Below are 12565 nucleotides of genomic sequence, written 5' to 3'. Positions count from 1 at the left end.
TACACATCAGAAACAGTATCACTCTTCACACAAACTTCACACATCTGATACAGACCGACCTGTTAATCCAGAGAAATGCTTGCAGCTCATGTTTATCTTACGCTACCGGTAATCCTGGGAATTGGGTTTCAGAACATTTTAGGAACATCAGCTCAAGTGTTTGAAATCCATCTTAACTTGTTAAACCTGTCCCAGTCTCCTTGTTCATATGTGGGGTTTTCATTACTTAATTAACTCACTATTGTAGATTATTGTATTGTTCATGTTAGTTTTTTATACACCTGCAAGCATAAATAATGTCCACTTGGAGCAGTTTAATACTTAAACTTAGGGAAAGTGTTGTTCATATCACCAAAAAAATGTTTTGTCTTAACATTTGAACATCCTGGTTGGTGTGGGTGTGAAAAGCCGGCTACAAAATGTAGTTGTGGCATTAACGTTGCATTAAAGGATAGAACTGGTTCTCACACCGGACTCTTTGGTCATCCGGATTTCTGTGTCAATATTTACTATACAAACAAAGCCTGGAATTGCCCGGTCATGTACTGTAGAGGGCGCTGTGCAGTTCAGCTAAACTTAAAAGCAAACACGCTTTCTTCATCTTCCTCTGTATCACTTGCCCTGACGTCATCGCAGTGCGTCATTGCCGGGCGTGATCTCTGATTGGTTTGTCGCGGCGTGTCGGTGGTGTGTTTAGTCTGAATCTGGCGCTTCGGGAAGAAACAGAACTCCCCGGAAACTGAGACAGAGAGAAAGATCACTTCGACGGAGGATATAGAAGCTCGATCATTCCTAACCCGAAGCGGTAGACGATGGCTCAGTGCGCAGGGAAGACCTCCAGTTCTGCCGCAAAAGGCTGTGGTGCCAAGCCGAGGAAAGTCGCTATCATCACCGGCATCACCGGACAGGTAAGAGTGATCTAATCACATCACCGAGCCGGAGCGAAGAAGAAACCTGGGAACAAGAGACAGGGCGACACCTGCATTAATATCTGTTAGCCCTAGACTGGGTTGGTTCACGGAAGTGGTGAAGATCGGCTCGGTTTCCTTCCTCTGGTTTATAATCTCTAGTGATAGAGCGAGTTGTAAATGGCCTCAGAAGTCCCAGGGTTGCGGACAAAGAGGTGTGAATAAGAGCTGATTGCACGATAGACTATAGAAACCAGGAAGAAGTCACCTGCCCGAACCTGGACAAATCCATCTCTGTTAAGACGGAAGCTCTGAATGGATCTGCGTTAATATATTGTGTCCATTAAATAACCAGTTATGTTTTTGCTCTTGATTTGTGAATGAAATGATCTCATATCTGTATTGTTTTTCACTTGTATCATGCAGTAAATGTAGAAAAAAAATCCGCACAGTGAAAAGCAGCATGCTCTATTTTAATGGAAAACAATTAGCTTCATTTATGTGTGCGAAAGGAAGAGGGATTATTAAAAGCATTAGAGAGTTTTCAAGTCTCTCAAGTGAATGTACTTCCTCGTTGTTATTGGGTTGCACCGCCTTCTTTTGGTGTCACACTGAAATGCAGTCACTGTACAATCAAAGCCTTAAGCTATACTGGGGCTGTGCTTGTAATGACATAAAGCCCTGAAAGTCTATCTTCCCTGTTAAGGAACACCCTTTATACTTTCTTACTGATGCATTGTTTCCTTATTCCTCTGCACTGATTGTTGACTGATTGCAGAGTGACTGCTAAACATGATAAAAGTCACTCTTGCAGTAGAGGGAAGCTTTGAGAAAGGTTGATCATTGTTCACTATGGAAGAATCCAGTTGTGTTTTCTTTTTTTCTTCTTCTTAAAGCCTGGTTTAATGGCAGCTGTTTTTAATTAATTTGGGGGAAAAAGGCCTGATATGAGTAAGCTATTAACTATTTGCTGCAGATCAGCTGCAGGAGAGTTGAATATATTTTCGATAGTCAGTTGGCACAGTATCCAGACAGCGTGCAGACGCTGAACTACTTCCTCAAGGGTTTTGTGGTCAACTGTATTAAATTGTGACATCCGGACTGGGTTGTTTCTCAGTGATGGTGGAAGTGGTATAATCAAACTTGTTCAAGCTGAGTTGTTGTATTGATCAAATATTTTTTGATTTTTGGTTTATCATGTCAAGTGTGACAAATGGAGTGTGCGCATTGTTGATGTTTGTGTTAATAATCTTGGAAATATGGGGATATCTAGCTCTACCCCCAAAATTTGTTTATAGATTTCAGAAAGGATTTGCAGTTGAGTTTTTCTCTACTTTTCTGAACAGTTTTCCTGCACGCCCCTTTAATTTTATGGTGTTTCTCAGTGGTGCTGCTGGAAATCGTCTTAATCCTCACCAGTACAACATCTATAACATCAAAAAATGTAAGATTCAAGATTCAATCTTCCAAAATGATCCAGGAATTCATCATCATTAACAGAATCTGCATTTATAGATGGCATCCATAAACTGAACACTAGTGCTCTCATGTATGTATTTAGTGCATTCATTCATTCATTCATTCATTCATTCATTCATTCATTCAAATGCAAATGCAAATTATTATTTGTCACATACACAATCATACACAGTACGACAGTGTAGTGAAATGTTTTTTTTACGACTGTCCTATAATGGAGATAAAAATGTAAAACTAGAATATAAAATATGAGAAATACAATTTAAATAAAAATGTAAAACTAGGGTATAAAATATAAAAAAAAATATTTACGTAAAATGTAAAACTAGAATATAAAATATGAGAAATACACTAGAAGAAAAGAAGAATCTAAAATGAAAAGTATATCAAGTGTAAAAAAAAAGTATCAGAATATAATATAAAATACACTATCAATTGTATGATAAAAATAGAATAAAATAAACAACAATAGAGTAGATAAGAATGAAATAAGCAGAATGTACGAATGGAATAAACAACATTTTCAGAGTTATAGTGTTGTGCCAATCCTGAGTTCATTCATTCATTCATTCATTCATTCATTTATAAACAGTTGTGCATTACATACCCAAAGAGGTAGACCGGTTTACTAACAGAGTTGAATATGGCCTATTCCTTCTCATCTACCTTCACTGTAAGTCAGACTGCAAATTCAGGGACAGTGTAAGACCACCAGACACAGATTTTGATTCAGTTCAGAGTTTGCTGTCTCTAGTCTATGTTTACTTCAAACATCATAATGTCATATCTTAGCAAGTGACATTTTGTTAAATAGATTTGCTCTAATTCTTCTTCTTTTTTCCTCTTCTTCTTCTTAAACCTTTGCTGATTTTAAGCTTGACTAGTCTTGTTATATTGGCAGATAACTTTGCTCTTTTAAGCATTTATTTCTGCACACAAAATTATCTGCCAGTAGAATGTTTAGTGGCTAGCTTTTAGATGCATCATGTGCACACTGCTTTAAAAAAGCTTGGAAAAGTCCTACAGCCTCAAATGATTTATACATTTTCCACTTTTCTAGGTGAGAAGAAAGGAGTGTGTAGGTGTAATGTTGACTCAGCTCAGACTGAGCTTGCTTGAAGACTTTGAACTTGTAAATCATTTGTTATTTACATAGGATGAACTCCTGGACTTGATTAATAAGGTGTAATTGTGATCTATTATCCTTTATAGGCCACAGCACACAGTGTCTGAACACACAGGGCTTTTTCTGTTAAACTGTGACCTTAATCTATTTTATGATTTTTTTACGAGCGGATAATACAATTAAACATTTATGGCATTTAGCAGTCTTTCATTTATCTCATTTTATACAACCGAGCTGTTCAAGATTAAAAGCCTTTCTTAAGACCCCAGCAGTGGCAACTTGGTGATCCTGGGAATAGAACTCACAATTTTCAGAGCAGCAGTCTGACATCTTAACTACTACACTACCACTGCCCCTCAGCTCACACTCCTGACTAAAGGTGTGACCCCTAGACAGAAACCTGACTAGGTTAAAACGTTGTAGCTCATGTAATGTAATAATGCATGCTGAGCAATTTAAGACTATTGTATTAATACAGACTAACAGAACTGAGCAAGTATTTGTTTTGTAAATGTCATTTGGATGATTTGTTTGTTTTCTCAGGTTGTTGAACCTATTTGTCCACCATGCTAGTCCAGACATGAAATCTGCTTGCCCTGGCCTGGACTTGCACCTTTTGCTCTGTACTCAAGCTGTTATGGTGTATTTTCCATTGGAGTAATCTGCGTTCTCATGCTGGCTGCTTTAGAGGATCGTGTTGCATCTCTGTGTTTGAGTAGACGAGTATCCTGACATGATATTTAACCAGGTCTAAGCTTCTTCAGTCTTCTATTCATGTTAGATGTCAATTAACTAGATATACTGCCATTTTGGGCCGAGTCATTTCAGACTTTTTTCCTCCTCCTCTGTGTATAGGTTATTATGCCACATTGCGGCTAAATGGTGACTCGCATCTGTGGCTGTGCTTAAAGCCAGTATACCTGCTCAACTGGCTGTTAGGCCACGTGGCAATGAGGCAAGAAAGACTCCACCCGCTTGGGACATCTTAGACAGAGGAAAATATTTGTATGTGCTGTGTTTAGAGACCACACTCATTTTTGTGTTTCCGTGCAAAATGGAAATGTAGGTAAATGTAAACTTACCTAGTAGTCAGTTTGGATATACTTCCAGGTGTTAAAATGTACACGTGGATCTATCAGATGAGCATTTACACACCAGGGTTTCTGAGAAGAGAAACAATCTGCAATTCTCTTTATTTATTTTATTTATTTATTCATAATACTGACATAAGGAACTCAGTGTAGTGAGGAGCCACAAATAAAATAAAACTCGTTACAGGAAAATTGAGCAGAAGTAATTCTAGGACTTCCATATTTTGGAGCTAGAACTTAATCCTTATAGAGGGGAAAAAACCTACCTAGAAGTTAAAAAAAAAAACTATCTATAAAACATGTCTATTATATCAGATTCGCTGATATTAAAGTGCTGACATGTGGATAGAGCTCAGCTGAGTCTCTGTATTATTTTTTTTCCTCATACCACTAAGGGAGTTTTTCCTTGCCGCGGTCGCCTCAGGCTCGATCCCTAGGGATGATTCTGTCTAACATTAATGTAGGACTTTTGTACTATATTTCTTATGTTCTTTAAAGCTGCTTTGAGACTATGTCCATTGTTAAAAGCGCTATACAAATCAAATTGAATTGAATCAAATCAGCAGGTTGAGGGTGCTGTTCATGTCCAGAATGGGATTATTGTTTTTCTTCTTTGTGCATGAACAAAGAAGAAAATCAGGCTGCATGGAAGTGTATCCACTTGATGCCTTACATCTCCAGGGGTCTTGGTTCAGTCCTGATCTCGGGTTACTCTGTATTTGGAGTTTGACTTGTCTTGACAGTTTGGGTGGAAAAAAAGTTTAATTCTTTCTCTGTGGCAGCACAGACTAGCACACTAGCATGGCAGAAATTCTCTGGGTTTAATAGTACAGACCTACAGGGTGTAAGCTGAATTTCCTTTAATATGTTATCAGTTTTTTTTTATTTTTTATTTGCACTTTATTTGCAATATCAGTACAAACTTTCCAATAAATCACACAATCTTTCTGTTGTTTCTTTTAGTGATCAATGACTAACCGAACAATTTTACAGAACTATTATATGCTATAATAGCATTACACAGTCCCCTGTATTACTGAAATGAACGTAAATTACTGATTAATATCTGTGACTTCTTGATGTCTAGTGAGTTCAAATGCCTATTGCCTGTCAAGTTTAAGTGCCTAAATATCTGTAATACCAAAAAAGGGCCTAATATTCTCCCTATATTGTCTTCCTCTGTATGACCAACAGAAACACAGAACATTCCTCTGTTAATGTGATTTTTGCTTTCGGTCAAACTCCAGCCTGTCATCTGTATTTAAAAGTTTAAGAGCGTTAGCCTTGAGGCCTGGGCGTGGCTATTGAGTAAACCAAGTGTGAAAACGGATCTGCTCTTAATCCCCTCCTCTTTCTTCACAACACAGTGCTAATGATGCTACTAACAGGCTTCTAGCTAAAGCCATTCAGGCTCAAAAGTGAGCACTTCAGAGTGTTGTGTGTTGTTTATTGTTCATGGAATCAAAAATATGTAGCCTCTTTGTTTATACAGCATTGTTCCAGTATGCAGCAGTAAATGGCTATGAGAAACGACATAAGAAAACAACAAAAATATAAACAGACAAACAGACAGACAGTCCTAGATGTTATCCCAAGTGAGCAAGCCTGAGGTGACTGAGGTGACTGTGGCAAGGAAAAACTCCCTTAGATGGTAAGAGGAAAAAACCTTGAGAGGAACCAGACTCAAAAGGGAACCCATCCTCATTTGGGTGACAATTGTGTGACGCCGATACAGCATGTGTATAATGTTATGTAAATCAATAAGGAGGTTGTTGTTCATGGCACTGCTTGAATATCCTAATCCTCACAAGCAGAATCCGGCTGGAGCTGGTCCATCTCCGGATGCCACTGGAGCCGTCTCTGTATGCCTCAGGGTGGGTAGAAGAAGAGAAACAATGGAACAGCAAAAGTTGATGCTAGAATATAATTATTATATTCTAACATGGATAATTATATAATTTAAGTAGATATTAATTCTTGCCCATTGTCCATTTAGTTATTATAAATATCCTAATAATTATATTATATTGATAACTTCAAAAGCTAGTTCACACTGTAAGTATATCACCATCAGAACATTTACAGATAATTCCTGCTGATAAAGATGAAGATGATGATGATTAAATAAATTATACTTTGTCATTTTTTGTTGTAATAGTGCTAAAATTCCGCTATTGTCCAAACTGAAGAGGTCATGCAGACTAGACTTTATTTTTTTTTTTTTTAAATATCACACAGAATCCATCACTCCTTTTTTCCGCACTCCATTTGGTGCTGAGAAGAAAAGTTTTGGCACCCCAGTGCAAATGTTTAATAGTATCAGTTGTTATGTGAGTTTTTGGGGCAAAGGTAAAAATAATCTTCTTCTTCTTCTCCTCATCCTTCTCCTTCTTCTAGTATTAGTGTTCAGGTTTCTCTTTCAACCAGCAGAGGGCAGCATTAACCTGCCTGATAATAAATAAAACCCTCAACCCTTGACTCTGTTCTACTGGTTTTTATTTTCATTTTGCTGGCATGGTTTGTGTCCATTTGTTCCTTTACATAAAACTACACCAGTTTCCTTTCTCGTAAAAGTTTGGATAAACAATTTGGCTGAATAGGGACTACAGCAACTATTTAATGCTTAATAAAGTGTGATTAGTCTTTGGATTTTAATAAAATACCAATACACATCACATATAGTTTTCTGAATAAGTGAGCAGTTTAAGTAGTGAGCGATAAGACTATTCTTCATTAGAAACTAACAAAAAAAAACTATATATACCATGTAAAAATAAATATTTCAAGTTGATTAGTAACTAACTCTCAGTAACTATCAATAACTGCTGTTCTTGAAGAACATTCATTACCAGGAGAACTGACTAGTGCACTGGTTCATGTTGACCTTAAATACTTTTTTAATTTGTCCTCAGAACCTCAGAATTTCATGAGCAGGTTATTTTAAAGTTTGTATGTTTTGTTTCACAGAGATTTTTCACAGGAACACTTTTAATTTGAGCCTCAGACTCTAAACCGATAAGACACATCTGTTTTTGTCCTTGAAATGAGGAGATCGCTTTGACTACACCTCATCCACAGGGCAGAAGGGTTCACTGGGTGATTTCATGGGTGTGAAAAGCAGGAAACTCGTATGCCCTGACCATCACAATCACCAGCTCTCAACTTTAATAAACAGCTATGAAATATTTGGGAGTGGTTTTTTAAGCTATTCACACATGCACTGGTTTTCAGGTTCAAAAACTTTGAAACTTTATTGCTGCAAGTCACCAGTCGTTGTACTGTGAAGCCACCAGTATGTGTGCCTACTGCTGATTGGCATACTAATTCATTGAAAATCAATTTTCTTGCCACAAAAATGAAATCTATCTATCTATCTATCTATCTATCTATCTATCTATCTATCTATCTATCTATCTATCTATCTATCTATCTATCTATCTATATACATAAAACCTTTAAATATATATAACCTTTATATATATGAAACCTTAAAATAGGATAGAATCAATTAAGAAAAAGAAAAAAAAAAGTTAGTTAGTAGTGTAGATCCACCGATCAGGTATAACATTATGAGCAATGACAGGTGAAGTGAATAACACTGACCGTGTGATCTGAACCAACAGACGAGCTACTGTTGCTCAAATTACTGAAGAAGTTAATGCTGGTTCTGATAGATAGGTGTCAGAATACACAGTGCATGACGGGTCAGGGCTGTTTTGGCAGCAAAAGGGGGACCAAGACAATTTTAGGCTGGTGGTCATAATGTTATGCCTGATCGATGAAACCTAATTGTGGATTTAAACATATTTACGTCAGTATTTATATCGCAGTACACATTTGCAAACCGGCAGTAGGTAATATATAAAATACTTTGTGAGTCTAGAAAATAGTGTTAATGGTTGTAGTAGTGCAGTGTGACAGTGTTATTACCTGTCACACACAGGTGAACTATTCTACAGTGTAACTGCGAATGGTATGAATGACCTCCTCTAACGTTCACTGTAACAACGAATGTGAATCTGTCTTTGGAAGAAATAAGCTCCTCTGATTCTGTAGCGTATTGTACAGTGGGTTAGACGGATTGTCCATAATGGAGAGCAGTTTGTTCAGTGACCTCATGTAGCTGCTAACAAGTCGCAGTCTCTCATGTCTCCTGGAGTAGAGCTCTCATTGAAAATTAAAAAAGAAAAAGAAAATCTCTGGTCACTTTGTTGCTGCACGATGCTTTATGTTTGAATGTGGCATTAGACAGTGCTCTGTACCATCATCATCATCGTCAAAACATAGACTTTGATAATATCTTTTTTTTAGTAGAAAAAATTTTGGTAGAATGGTAGTCCTTCTCTGCAGTACAGTCCCACAGACTCATTGAAGGATCATTATACCTCTTCTGCTAGCTTATGGTATTATATTTGGTTGTGAATATCTTCAATTCAATACTTGAATTAGATTTCAGGTTGCTTTGAGCAGACTTGTATAATTAATTATTATTTTCTGTTTGTTACATTATTGCTCAAGTGCTCGAACTTGGCACCCGGCTCACCCAGACTGCGCTGTTATTACTTGTATTTGAAGAATTAATACACTCTTCCAGGGATTTTACATCCCCCCCCTAAAGTCACAAACACAATTAAACCCCTGAGGTGATGACAACTATGTTTCAAGTATCTTGGCTCTGATGATTATTATTATTATTATTATTATTATTATTATTATTTTATTATTTCTTTGACATGGGCTGATTTAGGAGAAATACACACAGACTTGCATTTCTTATTAACAGCACAGCTTGACTGAGTGACCGAGTTACCCGTGGACCAGATGAGAAACGATATCAGAGAGAGACGTGTGTGCTGCGATTGGAATGCTGTGACTGGATTGGTTTCCTGTCTGAGTCTCTAATCGACGGGAAACAGACCACATTTCCCAAAAGTCCCAGCGTGCTGATAAAGTCCATTTATCATAGAGGATCATGGGTCCACAGTGTAGTTTGCTAGTAATGGTCACACACTCAGACATGGAAGAAGGCTGAAGTGTTGCATAGCATAGTCCTGGGAATGATGTGTGTGAGATTTGTGGTTGAGTACTCATTCACTATTGTCTTCTAAAGCTGCCCAAGTTGGAAACACACACACACTCTGTGGTGATTTAAATATTAGTTCTGCTTTTAGTCGTTGACACGTTTTAATCAGCTTAATATATGAGTTCTCATAAGCCGTGTTTAAGGTTTTTTTCTGTGTGCGACATGATGTGACCGGTATGCAGTAAGCACAGGAGGCTCTCAGAGAACTTGAAGGTACCACGTAGATGAGTATGTTTCTGTATCATCCCAGCAGGAAGCAGGGCTGGAATGCCATAGCCAGAGCGGAATGTTCCACACTTCCAGAAAGTGCAGTTGGAAGACGAAGAAGGAAAAACAAAGGGATGAGTGAGAAGCAGCGAGAGATGGATTTGGGGAGGGCATGAGAAAGAGAGGAGAGAGTTTTCTCTCACACATTTAAAACACAACCAGGGTTATCATCAGAATGTCTCTAATCCAGAGCAGCATTTGGCTGTCATTTTCACAGATTGGAATGTTAAAATGTATAAAGGCTCTATTTTTATTGTTTATTCCTATTCTTTGTTGTCGTTGTATTGGACAGTGTTGTGTCATGATGGACGGTGTTGTGTTGTGCTGTGTCGGACGGTGTTGTGTTGTGCTGTGTCGGACGGTGTTGTGTTGTGCTGTGTCGGACGGTGCTGTGTTGTGCTGTGTCGGACGGTGCTGTGTTGTGCTGTGTCGGACGGTGCTGTGTTGTGCTGTGTCGGACGGTGCTGTGTTGTGCTGTGTCGGACGGTGCTGTGTTGTGCTGTGTCGGACGGTGCTGTGTTGTGCTGTGTCGGACGGTGCTGTGTTGTGCTGTGTCGGACGGTGCTGTGTTGTGCTGTGTCGGACGGTGCTGTGTTGTGCTGTGTCGGACGGTGCTGTGTTGTGCTGTGTCGGACGGTGCTGTGTTGTGCTGTGCTGTGTCGGACGGTGCTGTGTTGTGCTGTGCTGTGTCGGACGGTGCTGTGTCGTGCTGTGTCGGACGGTGCTGTGTCGTGCTGTGTCGGACGGTGCTGTGTCGTGCTGTGTCGGACGGTGCTGTGTCGTGCTGTGTCGGACGGTGCTGTGTCGTGCTGTGTCGGACGGTGCTGTGTCGTGCTGTGTCGGACGGTGCTGTGTCGTGCTGTGTCGGACGGTGTTGTGCTGTGTCGTGCTGTGTCGGACGGTGCTGTGTCGTGCTGTGTCGGACGGTGTTGTGTCGTGCTGTGTCGGACGGTGTTGTGTCGTGCTGTGTCGGACGGTGTTGTGTTGTGCTGTGTCGGACGGTGCTGTGTCGTGCTGTGTCGGACGGTGCTGTGTCGTGCTGTGTCGGACGGTGCTGTGTCGTGCTGTGTCGGACGGTGCTGTGTCGTGCTGTGTCGGACGGTGTTGTGCTGTGTCGTGCTGTGTCGGACGGTGCTGTGTCGTGCTGTGTCGGACGGTGCTGTGTCGTGCTGTGTCGGACGGTGTTGTGTCGTGCTGTGTCGGACGGTGTTGTGTCGTGCTGTGTCGGACGGTGTTGTGTTGTGCTGTGTCGGACGGTGCTGTGTTGTGCTGTGTCGTGCTGTGTCGGACGGTGTTGTGTTGTGCTGTGTCGGACGGTGTTGTGTTGTGCTGTGTTGTGCTGTGTCGGACGGTGTTGTGTTGTGCTGTGTTGTGCTGTGTCGGACGGTGTTGTGTCGTGCTGTGTCGGACGGTGCTGTGTCGTGCTGTGTCGTGCTGTGTCGTGCTGTGTCGGACGGTGCTGTGTCGGACGGTGCTGTGTCGTGCTGTGTCGGACGGTGCTGTGTCGTGCTGTGTCGGACGGTGCTGTGTCGGACGGTGCTGTGTCGTGCTGTGTCGGACGGTGCTGTGTCGGACGGTGCTGTGTCGGACGGTGCTGTGTCGGACGGTGCTGTGTCGGACGGTGCTGTGTTACAGATAAATAGTCTAAAGCGTAACATCTTGTACAAACATACGTTTGCTGGCATTTCCACTGCTGCTGCAGTGTTGAGCATTAGAGACTTGCTTATGTCTCAATTTACGTAAGAAAGTGACAGATTTTTGGTGTACTTTTGTGTAACATCTTGTACAAACATACTCCATGATTTTGTGAAGCTCCTACACACAATGCTAAAAGGCTGGCAGCTCCTTTCTCTGGTGTAGAGAAACTCATCTTACTGCTGTTTAAATCTGACTCAGGGATTTCTCAGCCCGGTGTCCTCTGATGAAATTTCAAGGATTCTTTAGAACTGGGTTTTATTTGTTCAGTAAAAGTGAGAGTTGACCCAACATGCCCGGCCTGTAGGATAACCTCAGGAAGGCTGAGTTCCCAAAAACAACCTGTGTGTGAGCATGAGTGTATTGCTTCAAGCGTGTGTGTGTTCACTGGTGTAGGATTTCTAATGTAATTCAATAAGAAATAGTCATTGTTCTCTTTATACTGATCAACTGTGCCAGAAAGAGACTGTTCATAACTTTGAATTCTGATAAAACTGTCTCATACTCTCTCTCTCTCTCTCTCTCTCTCTCTCTCTCTCTCTCTCTCTCTCTCTGTGTGTGTGTGTGTCTCAGGATGGGTCATATCTGGCAGAGTTTCTCCTGGAGAAAGGCTATGAGGTAAAAATGACAACATCTCTTGCACTTTGTACTGAAGCTCCACTGAGCCTACACGTCCACACACACGCACGCTCATACGGCCATCTTTTGTTATTGCAATGTCTTTGAGCGTTTATCAAAAGAACAAGTTACAGTGGACAAAAAGGACACACTAATACGCCTAAAGGTTTTCTTTAGGGTACTGAGCTTAGGGTTAGGATTAGATAAAAGTGTCATAAAGCATTAATTAGCTGCATTAGAATTCTAATTATGTCAGTGGAAGGTTGTCATGAAGATAGTAAGAAAAGTGTGTATGTGT

General features: G+C 40.3%; 1 protein-coding gene across 2 annotated transcripts in view; it reads left to right on the top strand.

Moving 5' to 3' along the window:
• The first annotated feature begins 672 nt into the window (after nucleotides 1-672).
• Nucleotides 673-12565, top strand: part of gmds (GDP-mannose 4,6-dehydratase) — a 76386-nt gene continuing 64493 nt past the window's right edge. Inside the window, exons 1-2 of one of the 2 annotated variants that reach the window (XM_058379325.1) lie at nucleotides 673-908; nucleotides 12223-12267. In XM_058379325.1, coding sequence (XP_058235308.1) covers nucleotides 813-908; nucleotides 12223-12267 — 141 coding nt within the window. In that variant the 5' untranslated portion in view covers nucleotides 673-812. The remainder of the gene's footprint in view (nucleotides 909-12222; nucleotides 12268-12565) is intronic. The other variant, XM_058379324.1, reaches the window with a different exon arrangement.

The sequence above is a fragment of the Hemibagrus wyckioides genome, linkage group LG25 (assembly GCF_019097595.1).
Source record: "Hemibagrus wyckioides isolate EC202008001 linkage group LG25, SWU_Hwy_1.0, whole genome shotgun sequence".
Lineage (NCBI taxonomy): Eukaryota > Metazoa > Chordata > Actinopteri > Siluriformes > Bagridae > Hemibagrus > Hemibagrus wyckioides.
Note: the sequence above shows the minus strand (reverse complement) of the source record. Positions and strands in the feature narration are given on the sequence as shown.